This window comes from Taeniopygia guttata, chromosome 3, assembly GCF_048771995.1.
Source record: "Taeniopygia guttata chromosome 3, bTaeGut7.mat, whole genome shotgun sequence".
Taxonomy (NCBI): domain Eukaryota; kingdom Metazoa; phylum Chordata; class Aves; order Passeriformes; family Estrildidae; genus Taeniopygia; species Taeniopygia guttata.
The window spans coordinates 14,244,226-14,267,083 of NC_133027.1; the positions used below are offsets into that span (position 1 = coordinate 14,244,226).

The window sequence follows — 22,858 nt, forward strand, 5'->3', positions numbered from 1 at the left end:
TTTGTACCCAGACGAGGAACAAGCCCTTTAAAGCAGAAGTCAGTGGATTAACAATCCGAGCGGCTCACACTGCATGTTTATTCAAGCTGCGACAAAAAGTCAGGCAGCGAAGCAAGGGCCATTCATTGTGAGTTTGTGTGCCACACAAACAGCTCTAACAGCTTTAAGTTCTTTTTAGTTTCGGAGTTTGTTTATTTCTAAAGAGGTAAAAAAAGCTAGGGAGAATGTAATTGACCCAGTTGGAAGCAGCAGATGCGTAGGAAGGCGCATCCGCGGGACATGAGCACCACCACCAGGCGGGCACGGCCGAGCGGAGCGGAGCTCCGGAAGCGACAGCCCCGCCCCAGCCCACCTGGGCAGCCAGAGATGCGGACAAAAATCAGGTAACTTGATTGCTACGAGAGATTATTTTTTCCCCCCCAATCACTTGCAGTATTCCCATGAGATGTACAACATCACCTGATGCTGAAATATTTTTTCTTGGGTATCTGTTGACTTTTAACATCCAGTACAAAAACACCTTCACAGCTTTGACTGGTGTGAAAGCACAGTCAGTGCTTGGCTCAAGAGAGGCAGTTAAAGCTTTTAACTGGAATCATGTCAGTCTATCTAGATATGGCTTCTAACTTCCTGTAACCAGGTGTAAAGGCATGTTCATTCCCAAATAAAAAATAACAAGAGTCAGGGAACATCATATCAAAATTGTCTGAACCCAATTTGGTTTAATTTCATTCAGCTTTTTATTTTATTTTGGTTTTTAGGATTTTTTTTTAAACAACCATACTTGCTTTCTGAAAAAAACTGTCAAGTTTTCCAGTAAGTCTTATCTTAATGGTTTAAGACAGCAGTAACTGGAAGCAATACAAAAACCCCAGGCCAGATCCCTCAAACCAACTGCTAGTTTATATGCCATTTGATCTAGTTTTCCTAGAGATTCCTGATTACAGCAGTGGGGATTTTCTGCTGTTTAGTACAAGATACAGTTAAGTTCATGACATCTCACACAACCTTTGAAGTCTCTCAACCAGAAACTTTCCCGTCCCTCTTTCATGCTACTGCATTTGAAGGCATATCAGCAAAACTCTTCTGAAAGCAAGTATACATCAGGCCACTGTAGTAATTTCAGCTCCAGCACCAAGAAAATACAAATTTTAGAGAAGTATTGTCATACCTAGGTTATATGCCTATTTTTCATTTTTAGCATAATTTTTTCAATCCTAATTAGTCATGATTCGTAATTATTCACTGAAGTTTGGATATCCAACAGCAAATCTTGAAATATATCAGCACTTGGGGAACATGTAGCAAATTTGGAATGTCACATTTCAACAAGAAAATCACCATCCCTGAGACTTTGATTCCATCTATCCACCATTTCCCTGTGATTTAAAAGTACTTCCTAAGATATATGTCTGAACTAGATGAAAATTGATTTTAATTGCAGCTTCAGCAGGTAAATATTGATGATCTGATTCCATGTGCAGCTAAATTATTTTAGGCATTGCAATAAATTAATTTTGATTTACTTAGGATTGACAGATTTCATCACTTTTGCCTGACAAGGCCAACACAACACGATAGAATTTTTCTTCCCAAGTTCTACTGATAAGCATCCTATGTAACCTCCCCTCGGGATCAAGTAATATCCCAAATTGCTGGGTCTCTCAGTCTGCCCTCTCCAGGTAACACAACAAATAATTTGCTCAACCTGAGTTTAAACTGATTGTCACTGTTTTTTCAAGGAGATGGAATGCTCTGTGAAAAGAAGACTTTACAAAGAAGGGAAAAGCTTACTTGGATTTGTGGTCGTCTGGCATTCCCAATGACCTGAGATATTTGGATGACAATTTGCAGGCAAAGTCACTGAAATTTCTAATTACCATTAGAAGAGTCACTAGAGGAAAAAAAAAACCTTATAACAAATTCCAAACCAGACTGCAGTAACTTCAACTGAACAAAATCAACCTGTCTGAAAGCAGCACAAGAGGCATTAGATACTTCAGCCTATACTGCTGCATGAAAAAGCTTTTCCTGAAGTTTTATGAAATGCTTTAATACTCGCCTAGTATTCCCCGATGAATTAAAGAGTATTGTACAAATCTTTGTAACAATATTGCTACAATCTTGTACAATCCATTTCAGATATTTAAGAACCATTAACTGTGAGAAATCTAGAACTAGAAAATCAAAATGCAGTTATCAGCCTAGATGTAGAGGTTTAGGATAACAGAGCTTCAAATACATACTTGAGATCTGGGTTTTTTTCTTATTTAGTATCTTAAATATAAACAGCTGTATGAATGAATATGAATCTATCTTTAGTCAGTCCAGCATTAAAAATTTACAGCACACAAATAATTAAAAAATTTTACATAAATAAATAGAAATATAAAACTCTCCTCCCATATTTGCCTAACTACCCTTGCGCTTTCAAGAAATTAACAAACTGTGCAAAGAATTTTCTGCAAATTAATCCTTTAAGGCAAAAAAAACCAAACAAAACCATTTGATCTTTGACTTGTTTTATTTTATTAGTAGAACAGCTAACTCAGACTTAACAATGCTGAACACTCTGTTCCTCATGCAAGAAGTATATTTAGTTTTAATCACTTTCTAACTACCTCTACTCAGAGACAGTGTGGGATTTTTGTATTTGCAGGGCAGAGCATTTATTAACTCAATCCTTCTCTCCAGTGTAGCAAATCAGAATGTTCTGAACAGCTGGTTAGGAAGATAGCCAAGATGCAAGAAAGATGTCTGAGCCTCCTTTTCAAGGGCAGCCAACTCTTGTACTGTAGGTGCCAGAATATCCACATGGCCTTTATACAGTCCACCTGCCAAAAGAGACACAATCTAAATTATGTGTTCAAAGCCATTTTTCAGCAGAACTAACAATGCCCAACCACAGTCATTCAGAAAATTAATTACTTTGTTAAAAAAAAAGCACAAACAAACCAAAACAGGTACACACATACTCTTGTCATTTGCAACCCATGGTTGCATGTAACAAATGCAGAAGATGGCAAAGAGCTTGCAGCTTTTTATAATCCATTTATTTATAATCTCTTAATTTTTTATTTATAGTCCATTATTCTGTAATTACAGAGGAGACAACCAGGAAACTGAGCACTGCATAGCAAGGGAACTTGAGAGTAATTAATTCTTACCACCCAGAGCTCTTTTCTGCCCATATGTAACTTTCCCATCAAAATCATCCACTGGTACTTTTATGTCTGGTTCAACTTGGGCAATAGTGCAGTTTAAGTGTTCTTCAATCTCTCCCAGCAACTATGAGACAAAAACCCAAGAAGTCTTTAAGTACTCTTATGGTCCAAGACCAGTCAAACTACTGTTCTGAACAATCACATTTGAGTAGTTTGAACAGGAATGGTACACAAAACAATTTGGTCACAGATACAGAAGACTAACATATTTTTATTAGCTCAGACTATACAAGTTCCTCTCCAATTTCAGTATCACTTTACCCTACCTAGAAGACTTTATTTCATTCACTACCCTACTTGTATGAATGACACTACTTTATAATAGAGCTCACAGTTCAAGCTTATTTTACTACAGATGAGGTGTATTTGCCCTTCTTTATTAGAGAAAGAAGGGAAGTATTGCTTTTTAACATGCATTCATAGCTGGTATACAAATCCCAGTGAAAACCTACTGAAGTGACAAACTATTTCCAGGTTAGAGAAACAATAGTTTTAAGTGACAGTTTTGCAATAAACCATCTGAACACAAGTGTACAACTAACATCCTCTTAATCTTAACAGACTTTGATTAGGAAGACTCCAACAACATTAGCTAGGAATATTAAAATAAGCTTTTATAATTAAACAACTTACAGAACGTATAACTTGAAAAGTTTTCTAATTTCTTCTTTAAATGGAATCAAAGGTTATAAACACCTTTGTTTATATACAAATCTAAGACTAATTTGTAGTTCAACTACACAGGTGAAACAAGAACTTTATTCCCAAGTCTTTTAGAGGAATTGGGGAACATTTAAGCAAAATGCTTACCTGCATCTCATTGTACCATATGGTACAACCTCCTTCTTCCTTCAGTCTAGTGTTATAACATCCTTTTCCACGACTACTGCATACATGATACCAAACCTAGAAATAATGCAAAATAACCTCTAAACTTCATTAAATAGAGCTCAGTACACATAATTCTGACTAATTATAGCATGAAAAAGAATTCAGGAATCTGTTTAAGTTCTCCTTCAATTAAACAGGGACAAAAAAAGCAGTTTTTCAATGCAGGATAAGAAGGTCAGATAGGAGCTGGGGACAGAACCTTAGTACATAATGTGTGTTCATCTTTGCTTTGGAGTGTAATTACCTTTTCTTTTTCTTTTGCCACAAGGGAGATTGCCAAACCCATCCTGAAATATTAGAAGACAAGGGAAGGAGAAATGTATTTCAGTAACTCTTGCCAACTTGTGAAACAACAACAACAAAAAACATCAAGAACACCTGGTGGCTGCTCTGAACACACACATACCTCTCAGCTCTGCCGACTCTCCCAATTCGATGAACATAGTTCTGTTTTTCATCAGGGAGTGTCACGTTGATAACTGAGAACATGAGATTTTTTTTTTTTTTTTAATGTATGAGCTAAGGTCAGACACCTAAAATATTATTTTGATTGCTGCAATTCCTCTCCTTAACCTATGTACATACTTTATTAGAATAGTTACAGGTGTAACCTGCAATACCCACAATAAAAGCTCTCTCAAACTGCTTTCTCCCTGATTCCTTTTTTGCAAGAATGGAAAACCAAATTAACAATTTTCAAAAATGCAGAACATCATCAAGTATTTGAAAACTTATGGTGAACAACCAAATTAAATATTGCCTAGTTTAAGCATTTAACATCTACATGTCTTAAAATTATGCTATAGGTCATATATTTATTTTAACTACTGGACAGGACCACCAATATATTGAAGCTCCAGTGCAACTGAACAGGTTAAGTTTAAGAAATTATGTCTTACCATATGGAACACCATGAATATCAATTCCTCTAGCAGCAACATCTGTGCAGATCAAGAAACGGACATCTCCTCTCTGCAAAAACAGAGCTTTAATGAAGTGTTGTGCTAAACTCAGCAAGTAAAATCCCAAGCAATAAAATCATAGTCCCTTGCACTTAGTTCACCTTGAAGTGTCTCTGTACATTTAGGAACACTTCAAATAAAGCACAAATAGCTTGGTGAATTACATCCTTGTTTCTTTTCCCAGCACCATAAGGCAAGCAAAAGATCAACAAAGGGCTTAATCAAAACTAAATTGTAATATTTGAACTTTTTTTTTTTTTTTAAGTAGCCAAGTACTAAAGACTTGAAAAAGCAGTGTAATTACTATAGAGTTTAAAGTCAGGTTTTTATTTCAAAGTAGGCCTACTATCTTCTGCATTCAAACTCACAAAGGTCATACTGACTACCAATACAGACCTCCACCTACAGAAAATGTGCCTTACAATTTCACTAAGTGGGACATAGAACATTTGAGTGCAATTTAATTTAAATGGAGAACTAGGAACACAAATTAACATATGAATTCAGATATTAGGAGGTGAGGAAAAAGCCTTCAAGAATCTGCTGCATCACCTTAAATCTTTCCAGGTTTTGCTTTCTTTCTTGAGGTTTTCTATCACCATGCAGACAGACGCATGAGAACTGATGTCCCTTCCTATCAGGGCCTGAAAGAATTTATATGAATTAATAACATCATATACAAGCTATGACACAGAACCATACAGAACTGGAAAAAAAATTCAGGCACTGGGGTGGAAAAACTATGCAAGACAAGCAGTTAAACACTCTTTCTCCCTCCTCCCAAGAGCACAGCTGTGCAGGCATTTTTCCTTCCTTCCTGCTCTAAATTTCCCCATTTCTACAAATATTCATCTTCACCTTTCTCCTCACACATCCCTTTCACTGTTCCTGTGTTTTCTTTCACATTTCTCCTTCTATATCTTCTTAGGTGTGAACATCTCTTCCTATGTCTCTTGCCCTTATCAACTATCAATTTTATTAGTATGTTTCAGCAGAGGCACCACATGTTTTCTCACTGGTTCAAATTTTGGTGCATGATGGTCCATTCATTCTAGAACAATCTGGAAGAGGTACAAGACTGTCCATTGCTTTCTTTCACAAAGGGCACCCCTGCAGCTGCCTGCGACAAAACTCTGAATTTTATGCCCAGTCAGTACATAAAAAAACCTGAGGCACAATTTTATTTGTGCTGTGTCCCAGTACTGGTGACCTCTATCATACGAATTTGGTGTTGAAAAAAACACAGAAGTGAGAAGAGCGAACTGAGTAAGGCTGACATGAAAATATTACCTCCACCCTGCTGGATGAAGTATTGCTCCATATTATCACAATCTATTTTAGTCCTGCAGAAGATAATGGCTTGATCCATCTTGTGCTCTTTGATTGCCCGAACAGTGTATTCTCCTTTTAGAATTTTAATAGCTTCAGACCACATTTCTAAATAAAAATAAAGGAATTATTTCACTCAAATTGCTTAAAAACATGAAGAACCTTTGAACTGCATACTTTTGAAGCTCTCTAGCCTTCAAGTAGACAGTTAAATAGAGCAAGAAAGCTAAACCTTCAGTTTCTACCTCTCCCCTCCCTGCTTCTATGCTCCAAGGTGCTGAAATACAGGAAGAATAAAAGCACTCAGAAGTTTCAAGTTTCTTACACACACCAACAAACATTGCCTACAAATCTGCAAAATATATATTCAAGTCTCTTTCCCACTTCCCAGTTACAGAAACACATTTCTCTACAAGACTATGAGAATTTAGAAACAAGATTTTGGAGGAACATGACTCAAGGCCAGTATCTACTAAAATTTACCTTTAATTCAAAACATGTACAAAAATTTCACTATTTCTTAGTGCTGCTCATTACCTGGAGTGTTAGCGCCAGGTCGTGTATTGTCTTTTGCATGTACTTCATCAGTCTAAGAAAAACAAAAAAGAACCCCAAGTCAGTAGCCCACTCTTTAGAGAGAAATATTTAACTCTATTAACTTGTAACTAGGAATAAACTAAAGTTTAGAAGCAATCTTCGCATTCTGTTCTCCCATCAGCCATGTTTACCTACCTTTAGCTAAAGGAAAGTCTTGTGTATTTAAGCATACCAAACTTCTTCAAAAAAAGGGCAATAAAACTATTTATTTGGACACTGGAAAAAAACCAGCTTTGAACAAAGTGAAGAATTAAAACCACCCAAACCAACCTGATTTAAAAGACACTGTAAAATATGGTTAAATCACACAAATGGTAATTCCTTATCTTTTCCTCAATGCTAGGCTGAATCAGATATAAACTTAAAATCCAAAAGAAATAAACTCACACTAAGACTTAATGAAAAGTTACTAACATGTGATGTACACAGGTTCCAAAGACAAAGAGAGATTAAGAAAACCTATAGCTTTGTAACTGCATCAGAGTTGCCAAGAACAAAATATGGTTCCAGGTTATTCAGAACTTGAATACTAAAGACCTGAATAACCAACACCTTTTCACATGAATAGGTGCCAGGTGAATGTAGAATCTGGAATCTCAGATGCAGTCTGATATGAAATCCATCCCTGTAAAAACTGCTCATCTCACATGGGCTGGAGACAGAACTACTTTATAGAATGATCCATTTTGGCAGGTTTATTCCCTCCTGCCAAGTCAGAAAAGAGATACTAAGTACAGTTAGGCCACGGACCATTAGCTGTGAAGTAAGTGAAAAAGCACAATGCCATTGGTCTCTAGTGCAAATCAGATGGTTACTCTATCAAGCTCAGTCACGTTTGTAACATTGAGCTGCTCAGAAATAGTATTATGCCATTACTGATATAACTACTATGGAACAAACCATTTCAGATTAAAGTGTTTCAATAGCCAGCAAAGATCCTTCAATATTAGGCCCCTTTCTGAAGGTTAAATAAACATGTAATTTTCACATACTCAATTTTCACTTACTCTGATATGATTCTTGCCGAGTCTTTCCCAGAGTTTATCAGTTTTTGGATTTACAGGCACAACTACATGGTGTACAGTTTCAGGGACAGAATCTTCTCCTTTCAAGTCAACCCAGGTGGGAAAATGCATGATTTTTTCAGATAGTTTTTTCACATCAAAAGAATGCAGTGTTGCAGAACACACAATCACCTGAGAAGAAGAGAGTCATATGGATACTACTGAAGATAAGATCCTCCCAGTCCAAAAAGGTGGGAGTAGAACTGGATGAATGTTATGTAGTTGAATAGCGTAATGTAGCAGAACAGCAAGTGTCTGGATTTCCTCATCACAGGAACCACTCACTTGGCAAGAGGCAAGACACAAAATAAGTTGCTTAACTATTCTGTTAGAGATCCAAAAAACTAGTAGGAAGAATGCAAAATTATTGGAAGTTGATGAACCAAGATTATTAATACACTAGAAACCAAAGTATGTGTTCAGTCATGTTTGCTATATTTATATATAAATAATTCAAATTCAACTGAAAACTGCCAAACACTAGGCTTCAACATCTAGAATGCTAGAAGTATTTTCACGGGCAATTATTGAATTCACTGAACACGTGTTCATTTTGGACAAGAGCTTTTGAAAACTCCAAAGAAGCATGCTCTATACCAAATAATAGTCAACAACTGAAAGCAGAGCACACCACACACCCCCAAAAATATTTAAACAAACAAAACAAACACCCACAAAAAACCCAAAAAAAACCCCAAAAAACCCACAAAAAACCCAAACCACAAACATTTCATACCTGAAGTCTCTTTCCATCTGAGGTTATTTGAGGAATTTGACTGTGGATCCTATTTATGAAATCTGAATAACCTTGGAGGAGAAGGCCATCCTGAGTGGGAATGAAATAAGAGATGAAGCTGCAAATCTTCTCCCTCATTTCTCAGTCTTTATACTTGAGTTAGAAAAGCAATACACTCCTAATATCAGAAGTTCTTGCTTTTAATTAGCTGGATAGGTCAATGCATGGCAGTATCTCTGTAATATCTTTATTACTAAGGAGAAAAAGCCCCACATTTTTTTGGGTGGAGCACTTACATTATAGCTGCTGAGAAGCTCAGCAGCTACTCCTAGCTAACATCCCAAGGCATTTGATCTTTGTGAATATTCAGATGTACTACAACAGATCAGAGAGATGCTGTTATTTCACAGCATATTGAGTACAACATTCACTGGCTTCAAGACCTGCTGGGTTAACTAACACTTATATTTTGTCTTTGTCCTTCGAGCTCCCTGCAGTGGCAGGGACAGACTTCAGTACCTTGTAAATATAATTTGAAATACATTTTTCTATCAGAAAAATTCCAAACAGATTTAACAGAGAGGCTATGAGTGTGGGGGGAAAAAAAGTAGGTTACTATGGTTGCAAACAATGAGAGGATAAAGGTGGAACAGTCTATAGGTATCTAACTGTTCCACTGAATTATCAAATACAATAGAACAATCATGTTTCACTTTTTTGCAAATATCATATTGCATTTCAGAACAGAATTTAAGTAGCACTTAGTTCTCTACATACAGCTTCATCCAGAACCAGGAATCTAACTTGAGATAAATTAATCTTCCCTGTTGAGACCAGGTCATCCAGCCTTCCAGGAGTTCCAACGACAATATCCACCTATGAAGTACATCAAGAGTATGAGTTGGTCCTGTAACTAACTAGAGATATTAGAAGTTTTATCTAAGCTTAATATTATGAGACAATTATAAATATAATGCTTTATCTTCTATTGATTATAACTTCATAAAATCCTAGAGTAATTTGATTTGGAGGGACCTCTTGAGATTATCTGGTTACCACTCCCCACCTTCACATGCAAACCAAGGACAATTTTTAAGTTACTTTAGGTAGCTGCCTAATACAATTTTCAGAACCCTTCTGGAAAGGGATCCTACAACCTTCTCTCTGGGCAACCTGCATTTTGGCTCTACAGTCATTTCATTAGCAGACTCTACCTTGGGGAGGAAGACTTCCCTTATTTGGGAAGTGCTGTGCCCCATTTTTCCTTCCCCGAATTCCAAGCTGTCTAATTTTGTTATCAAAAGCCAACAAACAAATTTGTTTTTAAATGGATAAATTTGTCTCATGGTGGAAGGAGACAAAGGCTATCAACTATAGAAATAACTTCAGATTTTGCCAGACAGAAAGGTTCACAATTAAGAATTTAGCATTCACGTGGAAGTCAAATAACCTTCCAGTTCAAGAAGGCGTAACAGAGAATTTTTGCTTTGGTAGCTAGAACCACTAGAAAATTTGTCAATGTGCTTTCACTTCCAAAAGTGTGTCTTAAATAAAAACCAGGGCCCTGTGACTCTCTTCTCCCTACAGTGTGATTGAATCAACTGTACATTCCATGCTACTGAAACCAGACCACTTCCTTCTATGTAGGACTGGTTTGTAGTGTAGGTTCATCTTGGTAACTGCAGACTATTTTTATTCACAAAAAGATGGGACAGTGAAGTTAATAGAAAAATGGTCTTGTTGGTTAAGGACAAATGGCAAACAATTACACCTTTTAAGACTTCCAGGAGTACTCAGGCTTCAACAGAACTTGACTAGGTAGTACAGGTACTTGTATTGACATGGAAGTAAAGGAACAGCTGCTAGACTGGTGCAACATGAGCTTGCTACCGACTACATTTTCTTTTTAACATGTTTATTATTCTTATTACATGAGTTATCACCATTAACATCCCCTAACAACATCATAAATTACTTGAAACCCAAACTAATAAATCATATGAAAAAAAATACAACTTACACCTTGTTCCAGTACAGAGAGTTGATCTCTTGCAGCAACTCCACCAATAATTAGCAGTTCCCTAAAATTACATCAATATATTTGACATTTACCCATTTATTATATTCAGAAAGTAAACTAAACATCTGTCTAAAAACTGATTCTTTTATTGACAGCTGACAATTAACAGCTCTGAACAGTAATTTAAGAACAAAATAATAGAAAAAATTAATTTTGAAACTCATCCTTTCATATGTAGTGTATGGTATTTCAATTCAAGTGAAAGCTTTGTTACCAAATTGTATTTGAATGTGATTATCATTTTTGTATTAATCAAATTAGCACCTTAACAAATTTATCCTACAAAAAAATGTTTCTTAAAAATCTCAAAAATAATGTAACTTAGTTCAATAAAGTTTCCTGTGTCCTTGAAAGTTAGAGATGCAAATAATGGCAAACAAAATTAATCTTTCATCATAGCTTACCCATTCCTATTGCTTAGTCACAGCAATTCTAGGAAATGCACTCTTATAAACAGATTGCAGTTTAGAATTGGGAAATGTTGAAGGTTTAGAAGCACAGTCAAAGCAGAGACAACTTAAAACCAAAGCAACTTATAGACAATTCACTGTCCAGAACTGCAACTCCATGATAATTTGTCTTGCAAGCACATTAATTAGAGAGAGCAGACCCTGTATATAACTATCTGATGGAGATGAAAAACAAAGTGTGGGGGCAGAGGGAGATGGGGATATAGGAAAATGTTTAAGAAAGGAGGGCAGTAAGCAAATAAAGTTTTTAGTTAATAAAAGCATGTGAAGTATCATACCAGTTAGCATTGATAATTAAAAAAAAAACCCTACCCACCAAATTTGTTATATGACAAAAAGGCAGTCCACTGATAAAACATATCAAAAACCATCTAAGTGGTCTAACTGTAGCTGCATAGTCAGAAGTTTGGTTGGTAGCAGGTTATTACTGATGATATTATCAGCAGCACTGCAGATTATGGTTAACTTAGCTACAAAGTGGAACACACCCCCTCATCTCTCTATGAAGTTACAACCATGGAAAATATCATAAATGCAACTAACAAATTCAATATTACCTTAATTTGGGATTATCAACATATTTTTTGAACTGCTTCACATTGTTCAAAGTTTGCTCTGCCAGCTCTCTTGATGGTTCTACAATCAATGCTTTTGGAGCATTTGGAAGGTTCTGTGCTTGAACCACTTGTGCATTTCCTAAGTAGAAAAAAAATCCCAATTAAGACAAACTACATTCCTATTCTGGAATTTTTTACTGGTAACAGATCTGGATTTCCTATTAGTAATTAAAACCTAGTAATTCTAAATGCTCCATTGAAAGGTGATCTGATTGCTCTCTCAAATATGAGTAACTTCTAATGATCAGAACTTACAAGTAGGAGTACTGGCCATGCAGGATAACCCATTCCATTGTGGATCATAAAGACCCACGCAGTGTTTTATGATAACACTGTTGAAAAACTTAGCTGGACTTCTTTTCTCTGATGTACTTCTAAATTCAAAATAGAATTTTGAATTCTGGTATACTTTCAAAAAAGCACCAATATTTCTTCATTCCTGCTGTATTTAAGATCTTTCTGATTGAAATTAAAGGGATCCAAAGATGCTCTGTAACACAACCTGAATACAGAAACAAAAGAAGTTTATAATAATATAACCTACCTGAGTGTTGTGATTTTACAACACTACCCTCAGGAGCCTTGCAAAGGCCAACATAGCCATCTTTTGGTGGAAACTTGAAATCTTCTTCACCAAAATTGAATTTCAATTCAGCATTCTAGGTTTCAACAAAGTTGTGTCATACACACCGATTCAAGAGACCACATAAAATGAAAACCAACTCAATAATGAAAAAAACAGATAGGCAAGGAAATAGGAAAGGTCTTTCCTTCTCCCATCTTATACATGCCTCTTCCCCAAGTTGCTGGTACTTAAAAAAACCCCAACCAAACACACCAGTAAAAAAGCCAACAAGAAAACCAAATAATTTTTTCTGAAGTTGTACATTTCTCTAGCCACTGAAAGGTGCTAAAATCTTTACTGCTTGAGAGATAGACTCAAGAAGACTAAATTAGAAAGACATAGTACTACATTAAAGTAATGTTAGAACAAATAAAACAGACTATCTGTTTATAAAACACACAACACAGCACTGTTATTAGGAATTATTTATCTATACTAGTCTAACTATAAATTCAATATTAAAATTTGAACATTTAGCTTAAATGGTACTCAAAGCTAACACACACGTTATTTCTTCAGTAGTGAATACTGGTAAACCAAAGAAAACTGACTTTACATGCACAACTGCAGTAACTGCAAGTGGCTATGCAAATTTTATACTTAAGTAGCTCATTAACAAACCCAGAAAAATGGTAATCTTGAACATCTGTAATATTCCTGTTACCTTCAGTACACAAGCTGCAAAAAGCGCTTGGTTCCTTATATGTGGTGGGATTTCAAACGCAAGGCCAAGGTCCTTCCCTGAAAGTAGGGTTGGTTCAGTCAGACCCTGCAAGAGTGTACATTCCTCTCCCTCCCTCCCCAATGGTGAAAACATCCAAATAAAATTCCAAATGAAGAGAATAAAACCTACCATTTTTGGAAAATTTAATTTGTCCTTTTTCTGTGTCTAGATAACAGCCAATTGTATCATGCATAGTGAATTCCTGCAAAAAAAAAGTTTGTGCAGCTAAGACATTTTCAGTGCATTAAGATGACTTAGTGCTTATATTCTGTCAGCTTTTAGTTTTCTCACCTCTCCCTAATAAATGCTGATTCTTGAGAGAAGTCAAGCAAGTTCAATTTATTTCAGTCAGACCGTTGTAAATAGAACACATATTTCTATTTGATTACAAATCTTCAGTAAACTGCCCAATTGATCTTAGATATTTAAACATTTATTACCACTTTAAATTTACTTCAAAAACCAAACACAATGACAATGATACGTTTAAGTCATTTACCTGGAAGTATTCTGCATTATGGAAAAGCACATTAGTCATGTATTTATTAGCCAATGTAAATCTAAGCTTAGAACACTAAACATGGCATCAGAAAACTGGACTTTAATGATAATGAAAGACTAACTGCTATATGCCTGTTATATATACTAAAGTGCTACATTTAAGTATCATGAGATCTTCTAATTTTAAAGGTATTCAGTAACATCTATATATTATAAAGTGCTTCTAATAAACAGCTCAAGAGTCACTATTAAACAAGCTACATAATAGTTGCAGGTTTTATAGCATTGAGTTATTATTAGCACAAAAAGACTTGATTTCCTGCTTTAATACTCATTTATTTATGTTTAAATGCCTCAATTCCACTGCTACACTACACAAAAACCATTACAAGTATTCCCAGCAGACACTTCAGAAGTGTACATTAAGGTAATGGCAAACCCAACTCAACAGCCAGAAGTAGTGCACTCTATGTCTTAGCAGCGATTAATACAGCATTTTGACAGATTACAGACTTGTGAAATTACTTCTAACTTCTAGTAAACAGAATATGATGCCCTCACTTGCATGTTCCCAGTGTATACAGATGGGTTCATTTATTCAGGCTAAAACTGAAGTAAGTCAAGACAAATCTCAAGAGGTCAGTTAACTTTTAACCTGAAACACACAGGAAAACTTTAACTTCTGAGTAAGAGTCAATATAATTGCAGTATAACCACGATCATGTCTCAAGCTTGTAACTGCTTTTGTTGAATCTTTTAATAAGCTTTTATGCAAAATTGCTTCAATGTTGCATTGGCCTTTTGCCCAGTGAGCCTCCCTCAGCAGTGAGCATTATTTTAAAAGACAGTTTATTTAAACAGCACAAAACTAACATGCAAAACTTTTAATAATATTTCTACCAAATGCAATTCAAGCTTACCTCACCATAGCTGTCAAATTGCTTGTTGTGAGATTTCTTACCAGTGCCACCAAATCCAAAGCCAAATTTATCAGTGCCTGAAGACAAGACAATAGACTTTTATCTTTTGGTTAACAGGTTATGCTTTTTCCTTTTGGTATTAGCAACTGAAATCTCCAACACTATCACATAAGCAAATAACAGACAGTGCTAACTACAGATTTCTGACCTAGATGTACACCAAACGAGTACTTTTGCAGCAATACATTTATAGATTTTACTAGTTTCCAGTCATCCTAATTAAAAAAAAAAAAACAAACCATAAAAGGCAGAAAGTCACAGAAGACAAGAAAACACTGCCACTTACAGGAAGTAAAATACTTATAGAAAACATTTTCAACTCTCCAATACAGGGATCCTTCCTGAGGAGTCCATTCTCTGCAACACTAGAACAGAACTCCACCCATTCCATGTCAATATAAAAACTAGCTATAGGTTCTTCAGAAGGAAACTCACCCAGATCTAGGGAAGCCTGCATAGTTGACCAACCAACTCTGCACAAGCCTTGGTCATGACAGGAAACTTCATAGTAGTATTTCCCTTTAAAAAAAGAAGAAAGGATCTAATACAATACCCAAATTCATTAAGGTGGTTCAGCCTTGCTACATCCAAGACCATATGAATCTAACATCCCAATCCTGCTAAAAGTGTCATAAAATCCCCTACACTTTGTTTGTGTGAAAAGGCTGTGTGTATACCTACATATGGAATTAAGAAAGAGCAGGCAAAAGAGACAAAGTACACACAGAGGTAGTGTGTGAAAGGCTCCGAAGGAATGACAAGTGAGAGAGAAGTCGTCCTACTGAATGCATGGGAACTGATACCCAGGACACAAGGTTCTGCACAGTACCAGACCACCAGCATGCCCCAGCATCAACAACTGCTTGTGCCACTTGAAGACCATCCAGCTGGCTGTTATGTACACACAGAATTATCTGCACACCCCATAAAAGGAGACTGTTTAGTGTCTTTCTGAACACACATCCAGAACTACTGGAGTATCAGGATAACTCTGCTTCTGAGTCAAGTGTTACAGTTGGCCTCTCAACTATCGTTACAACCACAGAACCATGAAATTTTTGCACATCTGTGTGAAGTCTGAGGAAACAACTCGATGTACTGTGTGCATAGCCATTTCCTAAAAAAATACATTCTGATTAATATTAGTTATGATTCTGCCTCCTGCAACTTAGTCTCCTATTGATGCCTGAAGATTTTTAGCTTTCTATGTATACTTCATATATTTGTAGCTTAGTAGACTGTTAAATGCCTAGGTATAGCTTCTAGTACATTTCCTGCTTTCTTTCACACAGTGAACAAACACTTTGATGCATTCTTGAAGTTTTGTTTAGTCTTGCTTGTTAGTTTACCAAGGACATTTTATTTTGTACCACATATATAGACATAATAAAGGTAGAGTCAGAGGACAAGTGGAGAGAGCTCCAGTGGGGCAGAACCCAGAGGGGGCAGGATTACCTAACCAACTGCTCCTCTAACTGGACAATACTGGCTGGGTATTCTAACTGCCCAATCTTATAAAATTGTAGGAATCTAATTCAGAGCGTGGTTTTCACCATATTGTTCACCTGAAGGCTTTCAAGTAAAGGTTTGCTTTTCTATTATTATTTTAAGGTTGTTTGGGAAGGTTTTTTTCTACTTTCAGGCATCACTATAAGGGAAAAGGTAATTTACAACACAAGGAGAACAAAATAGAGGTATTTGTCATTTCTAAGTCTTAAGCTACTAAATTTGGACAGATGGATACAAAATGCAGCCATCTACATTAACAATGGCTGATAAGCAGGCATTTCAGCTGAAACTTTTCTGGAAGAGTATTAAAAACACATCACTTTATATGTACCTTTAGTCACTCCTCTAGTTGCTCTGCATCCATGCCATTCTTTTATCTCTCTGCTTTGACAACATAAACCATCCGATCCAATTGCTGAAAATGACAAGACAGTCTTAGTTAAAGAAATTGCCTAACTGCTTTTAAAAGAAAACTTCATGCATTCTTTCCTCTAGTTTATTCTTTTTTACCAAGCAAAAGTTCTCAAGTGAAAAGCAGGACAACTCACCAAAAGCTGATCCTCTGTCATAGGGGTTCATTTGCCATTTATTAAGCACTAAGTTTGAAAGACAATAACAGAAAAAGCATTTAATCAATAAAGCAAGCCTGAAAAACTCAAATTAGAAGTTGAAATTGTTTCTATAGTGTTTGGCTTCAGTTTCTGGGGAAATAGCTTTGTTCCAATGAAATTCATATAAGCTCAAATGAAGGCCAACAATCCGAAGGAGAGGCACAAATGTTTAATGCAAAGGTATTCTAAGGAAGTTTAGATTATTCTATTAAGAACACAGATAAAGTTACTTAAAAATGCAACTGCAAACAATGAAGACTTTTATAAAATAAGGGAGTTTCACACAATCAAATTCAGACAGAAAATATCCAAAACTATATTAAGAACAACAAATTTGAAACGCGTGATTTGCCACTTCTGTTCCAAGCTTACATTAAGGTATTTTTCAGGATATAAGTCAAAATGTCTTTACTAAGGAACTAAGACACATGCACATACAATTTCTGACTTCATTTTTTATATGCTAAACAACATGCTGTAATAAAATCTGTACATGATTTAAAAAAAAAAAAGGTGTCATTTCAATTAGGTTTACAGATTGTATTTGCATATTCATATTACATTCTCTCAAGGATTTTATTTTAACTTTATTTAAGTTGACTTTACTGTCACCAATGTAGCAGTAGTTATAATGATGAAAACTTCTATAACAACTTCAGAGTGTTGTTTGTGCAAATACTGTTCACTTGCATAAAACCCAATTTTATCAGTACCACAGACTGGACATAGTTATTGGCTTAACTGTTCCAAGCTTAATTAAACGGATGCATAATAGACCCTCAAATACTGTGAGGATATTATCATGGTTACAATCCATTAGCTGAATTCCAGCCCTGTGCATTTCCCGCTCAATTCAATGTTTACTAAAATAAACAGCATATCAATTATTCAATTCCAAACCTAGGCAGGTGCCAAAAGGAATGCAACAGCTCTGCTCAGCACAGCAGAACTGAAAGATCCTATACTGTTACACCAGCCACACAAAAATATGTTTGAGCTTAGAAGAGTTTTCTGCCCAAGACCACTTAAGAGGCCCAAACCAGCTCCATGGTGTCATAGCTGGTCTCACCTAATCCTGCAACAGAAAGATACTTTTTAACTCCTTCTTTGAACCACTTCACATCTTGCAAGGCATTAACCTAGTAAGTATTTCAGAAGAACACTGGAAGCAAAGTGTGGATCAGCCAGCCTCAATCTGAAAACAAGAGCATTACTAAGAGTCTGCAGTCAAATGCACACCAGTTCTTCCCATGATTTCACCAGAAAATTTTTATTCTCTGTTTAATAAAACACTGGATGATGATATTCTGCTTACATTATCCCAAATTATGGAAAAAATACGTATCTAACAGCAGGTTAACTTTACTTTTAAAAGTGACAAAATCAACACAAAGTTTTGAATTTAAGAGGTGTGAGATAAAAACTTACCTGCCCCTCCAGTTTTTATAGTGGCTTTTCCTTTCTTGCCTTCCATTTGGTCTTTCAGTGTTTCATAAACAATCTGGATAACTGGAATGCTGAAAGCCTAAAATGAAAAGTTACTTTAATTCCACAAGTTATGCACTTATTTCCAGCCTTGTTTTCAGGTGCAATACCCACAACCAGAAACACTGAAATACATTCCTACATATATGTTGGTAAAGACTATTACCAATAATGCTTAAACACATATAAACATTCTCTCTGCATATATGAGACCACTTAAATAAAGACTTTTACTTTCTGCTAATATAAATTTGAGTACTTACACCAGTTTTTCCACTCCCGGTTTCAGCAGCCTATAAGAAGAAAAATACAAGAGTTTAACCAGGACTGTAAAGACTGTTCTAGAATTCTATTTTGATAAATTAAGTTTATTTTTTAGGAAGCTATTATTTTGCTTTATGGAATGAAGAACACAGAGATCCATAATGATGAACAAGGCATACTAATATGATACTTTCAAGGTTATTGATACTGCAGCATTGGCCTGGGCAGTATCAGCCATGTTCCATACAAAGCTGTGTCAGGTATTCACAGCCAAAAGGAGAGCAGATGAGATCAGACAGCCCTCATTCATGTGGCAGGGCCTGTCAAGAAGTCAAAAAATAAAGCCTAATACTCCCACATTTCATATGCAAGAACAGCTGGAAACACACTAGGAACTCAAAGAGGCTTTTACCTGAAGAATACGCTTTCTGTTGAAGTAGGACAGGAAAGCTAGTCTAGCTATGGACCCGTTTGGAAAGAACAAAATTCACCACACAAACAACAATTAGACACAGGATTTCTATGAATAGGGCTATTCTGCCTACATACCATAAGCACATCACCACCTCCTAAGATCAATGGGATGGATTCTGCTTGGATATCTGTAGGGAGACTACAGGAAAGAACACATTAACAAAAGGTAATGTTCTGTAACAGTAGAAAAATAAATTTTTACTTATATAGAAATTCACAGAAACCATGGTCATCTGCAAGATAAAGCAGGTAACTGCTATTCCTCCTGGCTTGCAGTGGATTCAGCTGCACCTTGATAAGAGAGCTATATCTCACATCATCATGCTAAACTATAAAAAAACCTTATTAACTATATATTCCTTGTCTTCCTTTCTTCAAATGAGTTTCTCTTTAAAGCCACTTATGCTGACCTCATTTACATGATTCCTGTTCAAAACTGGAAAAAAAGTAAAGATAACTAAACTCAAACAGCATTTTCAGACAATCACACCTAACCAATATTCATATGAGAAGAACTACATACATTAAGTTTGCCCATACTGACAACTTTCTGAATGACAATTTAAAACAAATTCTGAAGTAAAAACATGTTGGCCAAACAAGTAACCAAACACAAGAATAACAACTTTTCTAGAAGACTGACACACATGCCCTAAGTTAGAAAAACACAATCACAGACCACAGTCTGGAAAACCTGCACTAAACTAGCATCGATTATGGGACAGTATTTCATCCAATAACCCCAAGATAGATATAAATTAACCAGGGGCAGAGAGCCTTTTGTGAAACAAAAGAAGTGAAGCATAAGCAGTCATGCTCTGCCTGTTCAAGTTTAAATGTTACCGCTGCAGTCACAGTTTGTATTCCTCAGTTTTTCACACTACAGAGAAGCACACACGGTGCAATGACAGTTAAAGGAAAACACACATCCACTTTGCTTTAATGTGACAGCAGAGGTGCTTTAAGCAGCATGTCATACATTGCTGAAAGGCAAATTAGAGTTTGCCACACTCCTACTTACAGCCAGTCCATCTCCTCCACTGCTTGAGCTATCTCAGGCATGACACCCATTTCTGTAAGACAAGCAAAAAAAGATCAAGCAGTGTTATTAACCTCACATCACCCAAAGATTGCCAAGCATCAACACTTCCAGCTACAGACAGAACCATGGAAAACCACTCTTTTTGGCAACAGCATGTGCAGCCTTCACTCCAGCACCCACTGATGGCAGCTTTGAGAGCTCTCCCCAGAGCAGAGTAAGTCAGGCATACACAGGGCAGGGGCAGGCACAGACACAGCAGGAAAGCAAACACACTGGGAACAGAGCACCATTTAAAGGGCAATATACTTATCTTTGTACCTTTAAGGAAACTGCCTATGCAGACAACAGGACAGACTTTGTTAATCACAAATACCTCACTTTCTCTACAGCTGAGGAGTAAACAGTAGAAGAAACCTATATCCTCTAATGACTCTAGTTCACCATACCTTGCCTGACAATAAGAAGACAGGGCTTTGATTTTGATAAAGTTATTAATTGCAACCAGTCATTGAAGTTTTCTTTCTTGGATACTCCTTTTGGCAAACTCATATCACAGTCTGATAGTTGTACCTCAGACACAAGGTAAATATGGAGCAACATGCTTATATGCTGATAAACAAATCCTCCATATTTAAAAAGGAAAACAAAAGAAACCTGCAGCTATTCAAGAGGAAAGCGGATCCTAACCAACCCAAATGCTGGCAGCACACCATCAAAATAACAATTTATCTGTTAGTCATCTGTTTGGGTACAAAAGATTACTCTAAATCAATTCCTTCAACTATAAACATGCACCTTTCCAGCAGAGGCTTCACACAGTGGCCTCTGCACTGCCACATGCTGGGTTTCAGACACAGCATGCACATGCACACACCCAGCTGGGCTGCAGCACAGCCAAAAATTATTTTTCCACTTGCTATAATACAAACACTGTAAGAAACGTGTTTTATTTGTAATGTGATTGCAGGAAGCTTTAATATTTTCAAGTGCTGGCCTCTAATCCTACAAAAGCAGACAATCCATACAAGCAACAAAATCAATTCCTACTACTTCCAAGTTGGAAACAAATCCATACATATTTTTTCCCATATACTTCCAAATCACACAGTTTAATTCAATGTAAAGTACAAAAATTTAATCAAACATTTTCCTCAACTACATCCAAATTTATCCTCCTGCATAGCATCCAAACTGATCTCTAGATCTTCAGCATTTTCCTCCCCATGATAAGATGCAAAAAGTTCAGTTAAAAGGAACAAATTAAAAACCCCATACACATTAAAACTTTACAGGACTCTGATCTTGGCTGGCTGTCTATTTGTACAAATATCTGCATAGGGAAAGGGACACAAAGAGTGATGCTTCCTCCTTTAATAGTAAGCATTTGGATCACAGCTTACTATTGCATGCACATATATAGTTTATATAAAACACACATAAATATATGGCTAAACCGTATTACCAAGCAGAGCTTCTCTTATAAAAAGCCAGTAGTATACAGAGAAGTTATGATAAACCTCCTGTGACTGAAACCAGTCAGCATAATGAACGAGCCTAACTTTTAAGCTGCCCCATTTCTAGATCCACATATGCAATAAAACCTGCAAAACCGTTCCGATAACGAATTCTCACAGCCTATAGAAGGCCGAGGACACAGGGAGAGCACCTACATCCCCCCACAGGCCTCGCAACTTTCAGCCTGATATATGGCCAGCCACACACTACCACGGGCCAGGCTGGGAGGGCGGCCGAGGAGCTTCCCCCGGCGCCGCAGGGAGCCCGAGAGCCGCGGGCAGAGGCGAGAGGTGCCCGCAGGGAGCCCGAGAGCCGCGGGCAGAGGCGAGAGGTGCCCGCAGGGAGCCCGAGAGCCGCGGGCAGAGGCGAGAGGTGCCCGCAGGGAGCCCGAGAGCCGCGGGCAGAGGCGAGAGGTGCCCGCAGGGAGCCCGAGAGCCGCGGGCAGAGGCGAGAGGTGCCCGCAGGGAGCCCGAGAGCGGCGGGCAGAGGCGAGAGGTCCCCTCAGGGAGCCCGAGAGCGGCGGGCAGAGGCGAGAGGTGCCCGCAGGGCCGAAAGGCCGCGCGCCACGTACCCGAGAACGCCGCCATCTTCGCCCCGGCAGCGCCGCCAGCAGCGCAGCGCGCAGGCGCACGGCCCGGCCGCCGCTTTAAGGGACCGGGCGGGCGCAGGAGCCGCGCGCCGCGCGTTCCGCCCGCGAGCGCCCCCCGGGTAGCGCTGGCCCCAGGGAGCCAAGGGCGCCGGGGCCGTGTGGGACATTCGCTAACAGGCTGCTTTATTCTGCTGTTTTTACAGAAGCTTCCGCAGATTCTGCACCATCTTGTTCTAGGGTAATGTTCCAGGGACATTAAACGCAAGACTCTTCGGGGTTTTGTAGAAAACAACATGAGATTGCGAGTGCAGAAATGCAGCTTCTACAGTTGCATCATGAGCCAATGGTACATTTGTCTGCTAAGTGGAACTTATTATTATGGAACTTATATTATGGAACTTAAACTATTGCCTACTGCTTGCCATTGTGAAACACAGCTTCAATCTTTCTGAAGGCAGCGTGGGATAGAGACATACCTGGTTCAAAGGCAAAACAACCCACAAAATAAGCATCTCTGACAATGTAGTTCTCATGAGTACTGTGTTACAGTTTGAGTACTTTGTCCCAGT

The 22,858-nt window shown here is 37.4% G+C and overlaps 1 protein-coding gene across 1 annotated transcript; it reads right to left on the reverse strand.

The window, feature by feature from the left end:
* Positions 1 to 2,505: 2,505 nt before the first annotated feature.
* Positions 2,506 to 22,379, reverse strand: DDX1 (DEAD-box helicase 1). The gene is made up of 26 exons (XM_030270033.4): positions 22,272 to 22,379; positions 20,165 to 20,216; positions 19,219 to 19,282; positions 18,669 to 18,698; positions 18,349 to 18,445; positions 16,858 to 16,905; positions 16,641 to 16,724; positions 15,236 to 15,319; positions 14,741 to 14,817; positions 13,449 to 13,521; positions 13,260 to 13,336; positions 12,515 to 12,629; positions 11,911 to 12,049; positions 10,824 to 10,884; positions 9,581 to 9,679; positions 8,804 to 8,893; positions 8,011 to 8,199; positions 6,944 to 6,995; positions 6,368 to 6,514; positions 5,630 to 5,721; positions 5,015 to 5,087; positions 4,522 to 4,594; positions 4,360 to 4,402; positions 4,035 to 4,130; positions 3,168 to 3,288; positions 2,506 to 2,834 (listed from the first exon to the last, which is right to left on the reverse strand). Exons 1-26 carry the CDS (start codon positions 22,285 to 22,287, stop codon positions 2,704 to 2,706), a joined length of 2,223 nt encoding a protein of 740 aa, XP_030125893.1. The 5' UTR covers positions 22,288 to 22,379; the 3' UTR covers positions 2,506 to 2,703.
* Between the last annotated feature and the right edge of the window lie 479 nt (positions 22,380 to 22,858).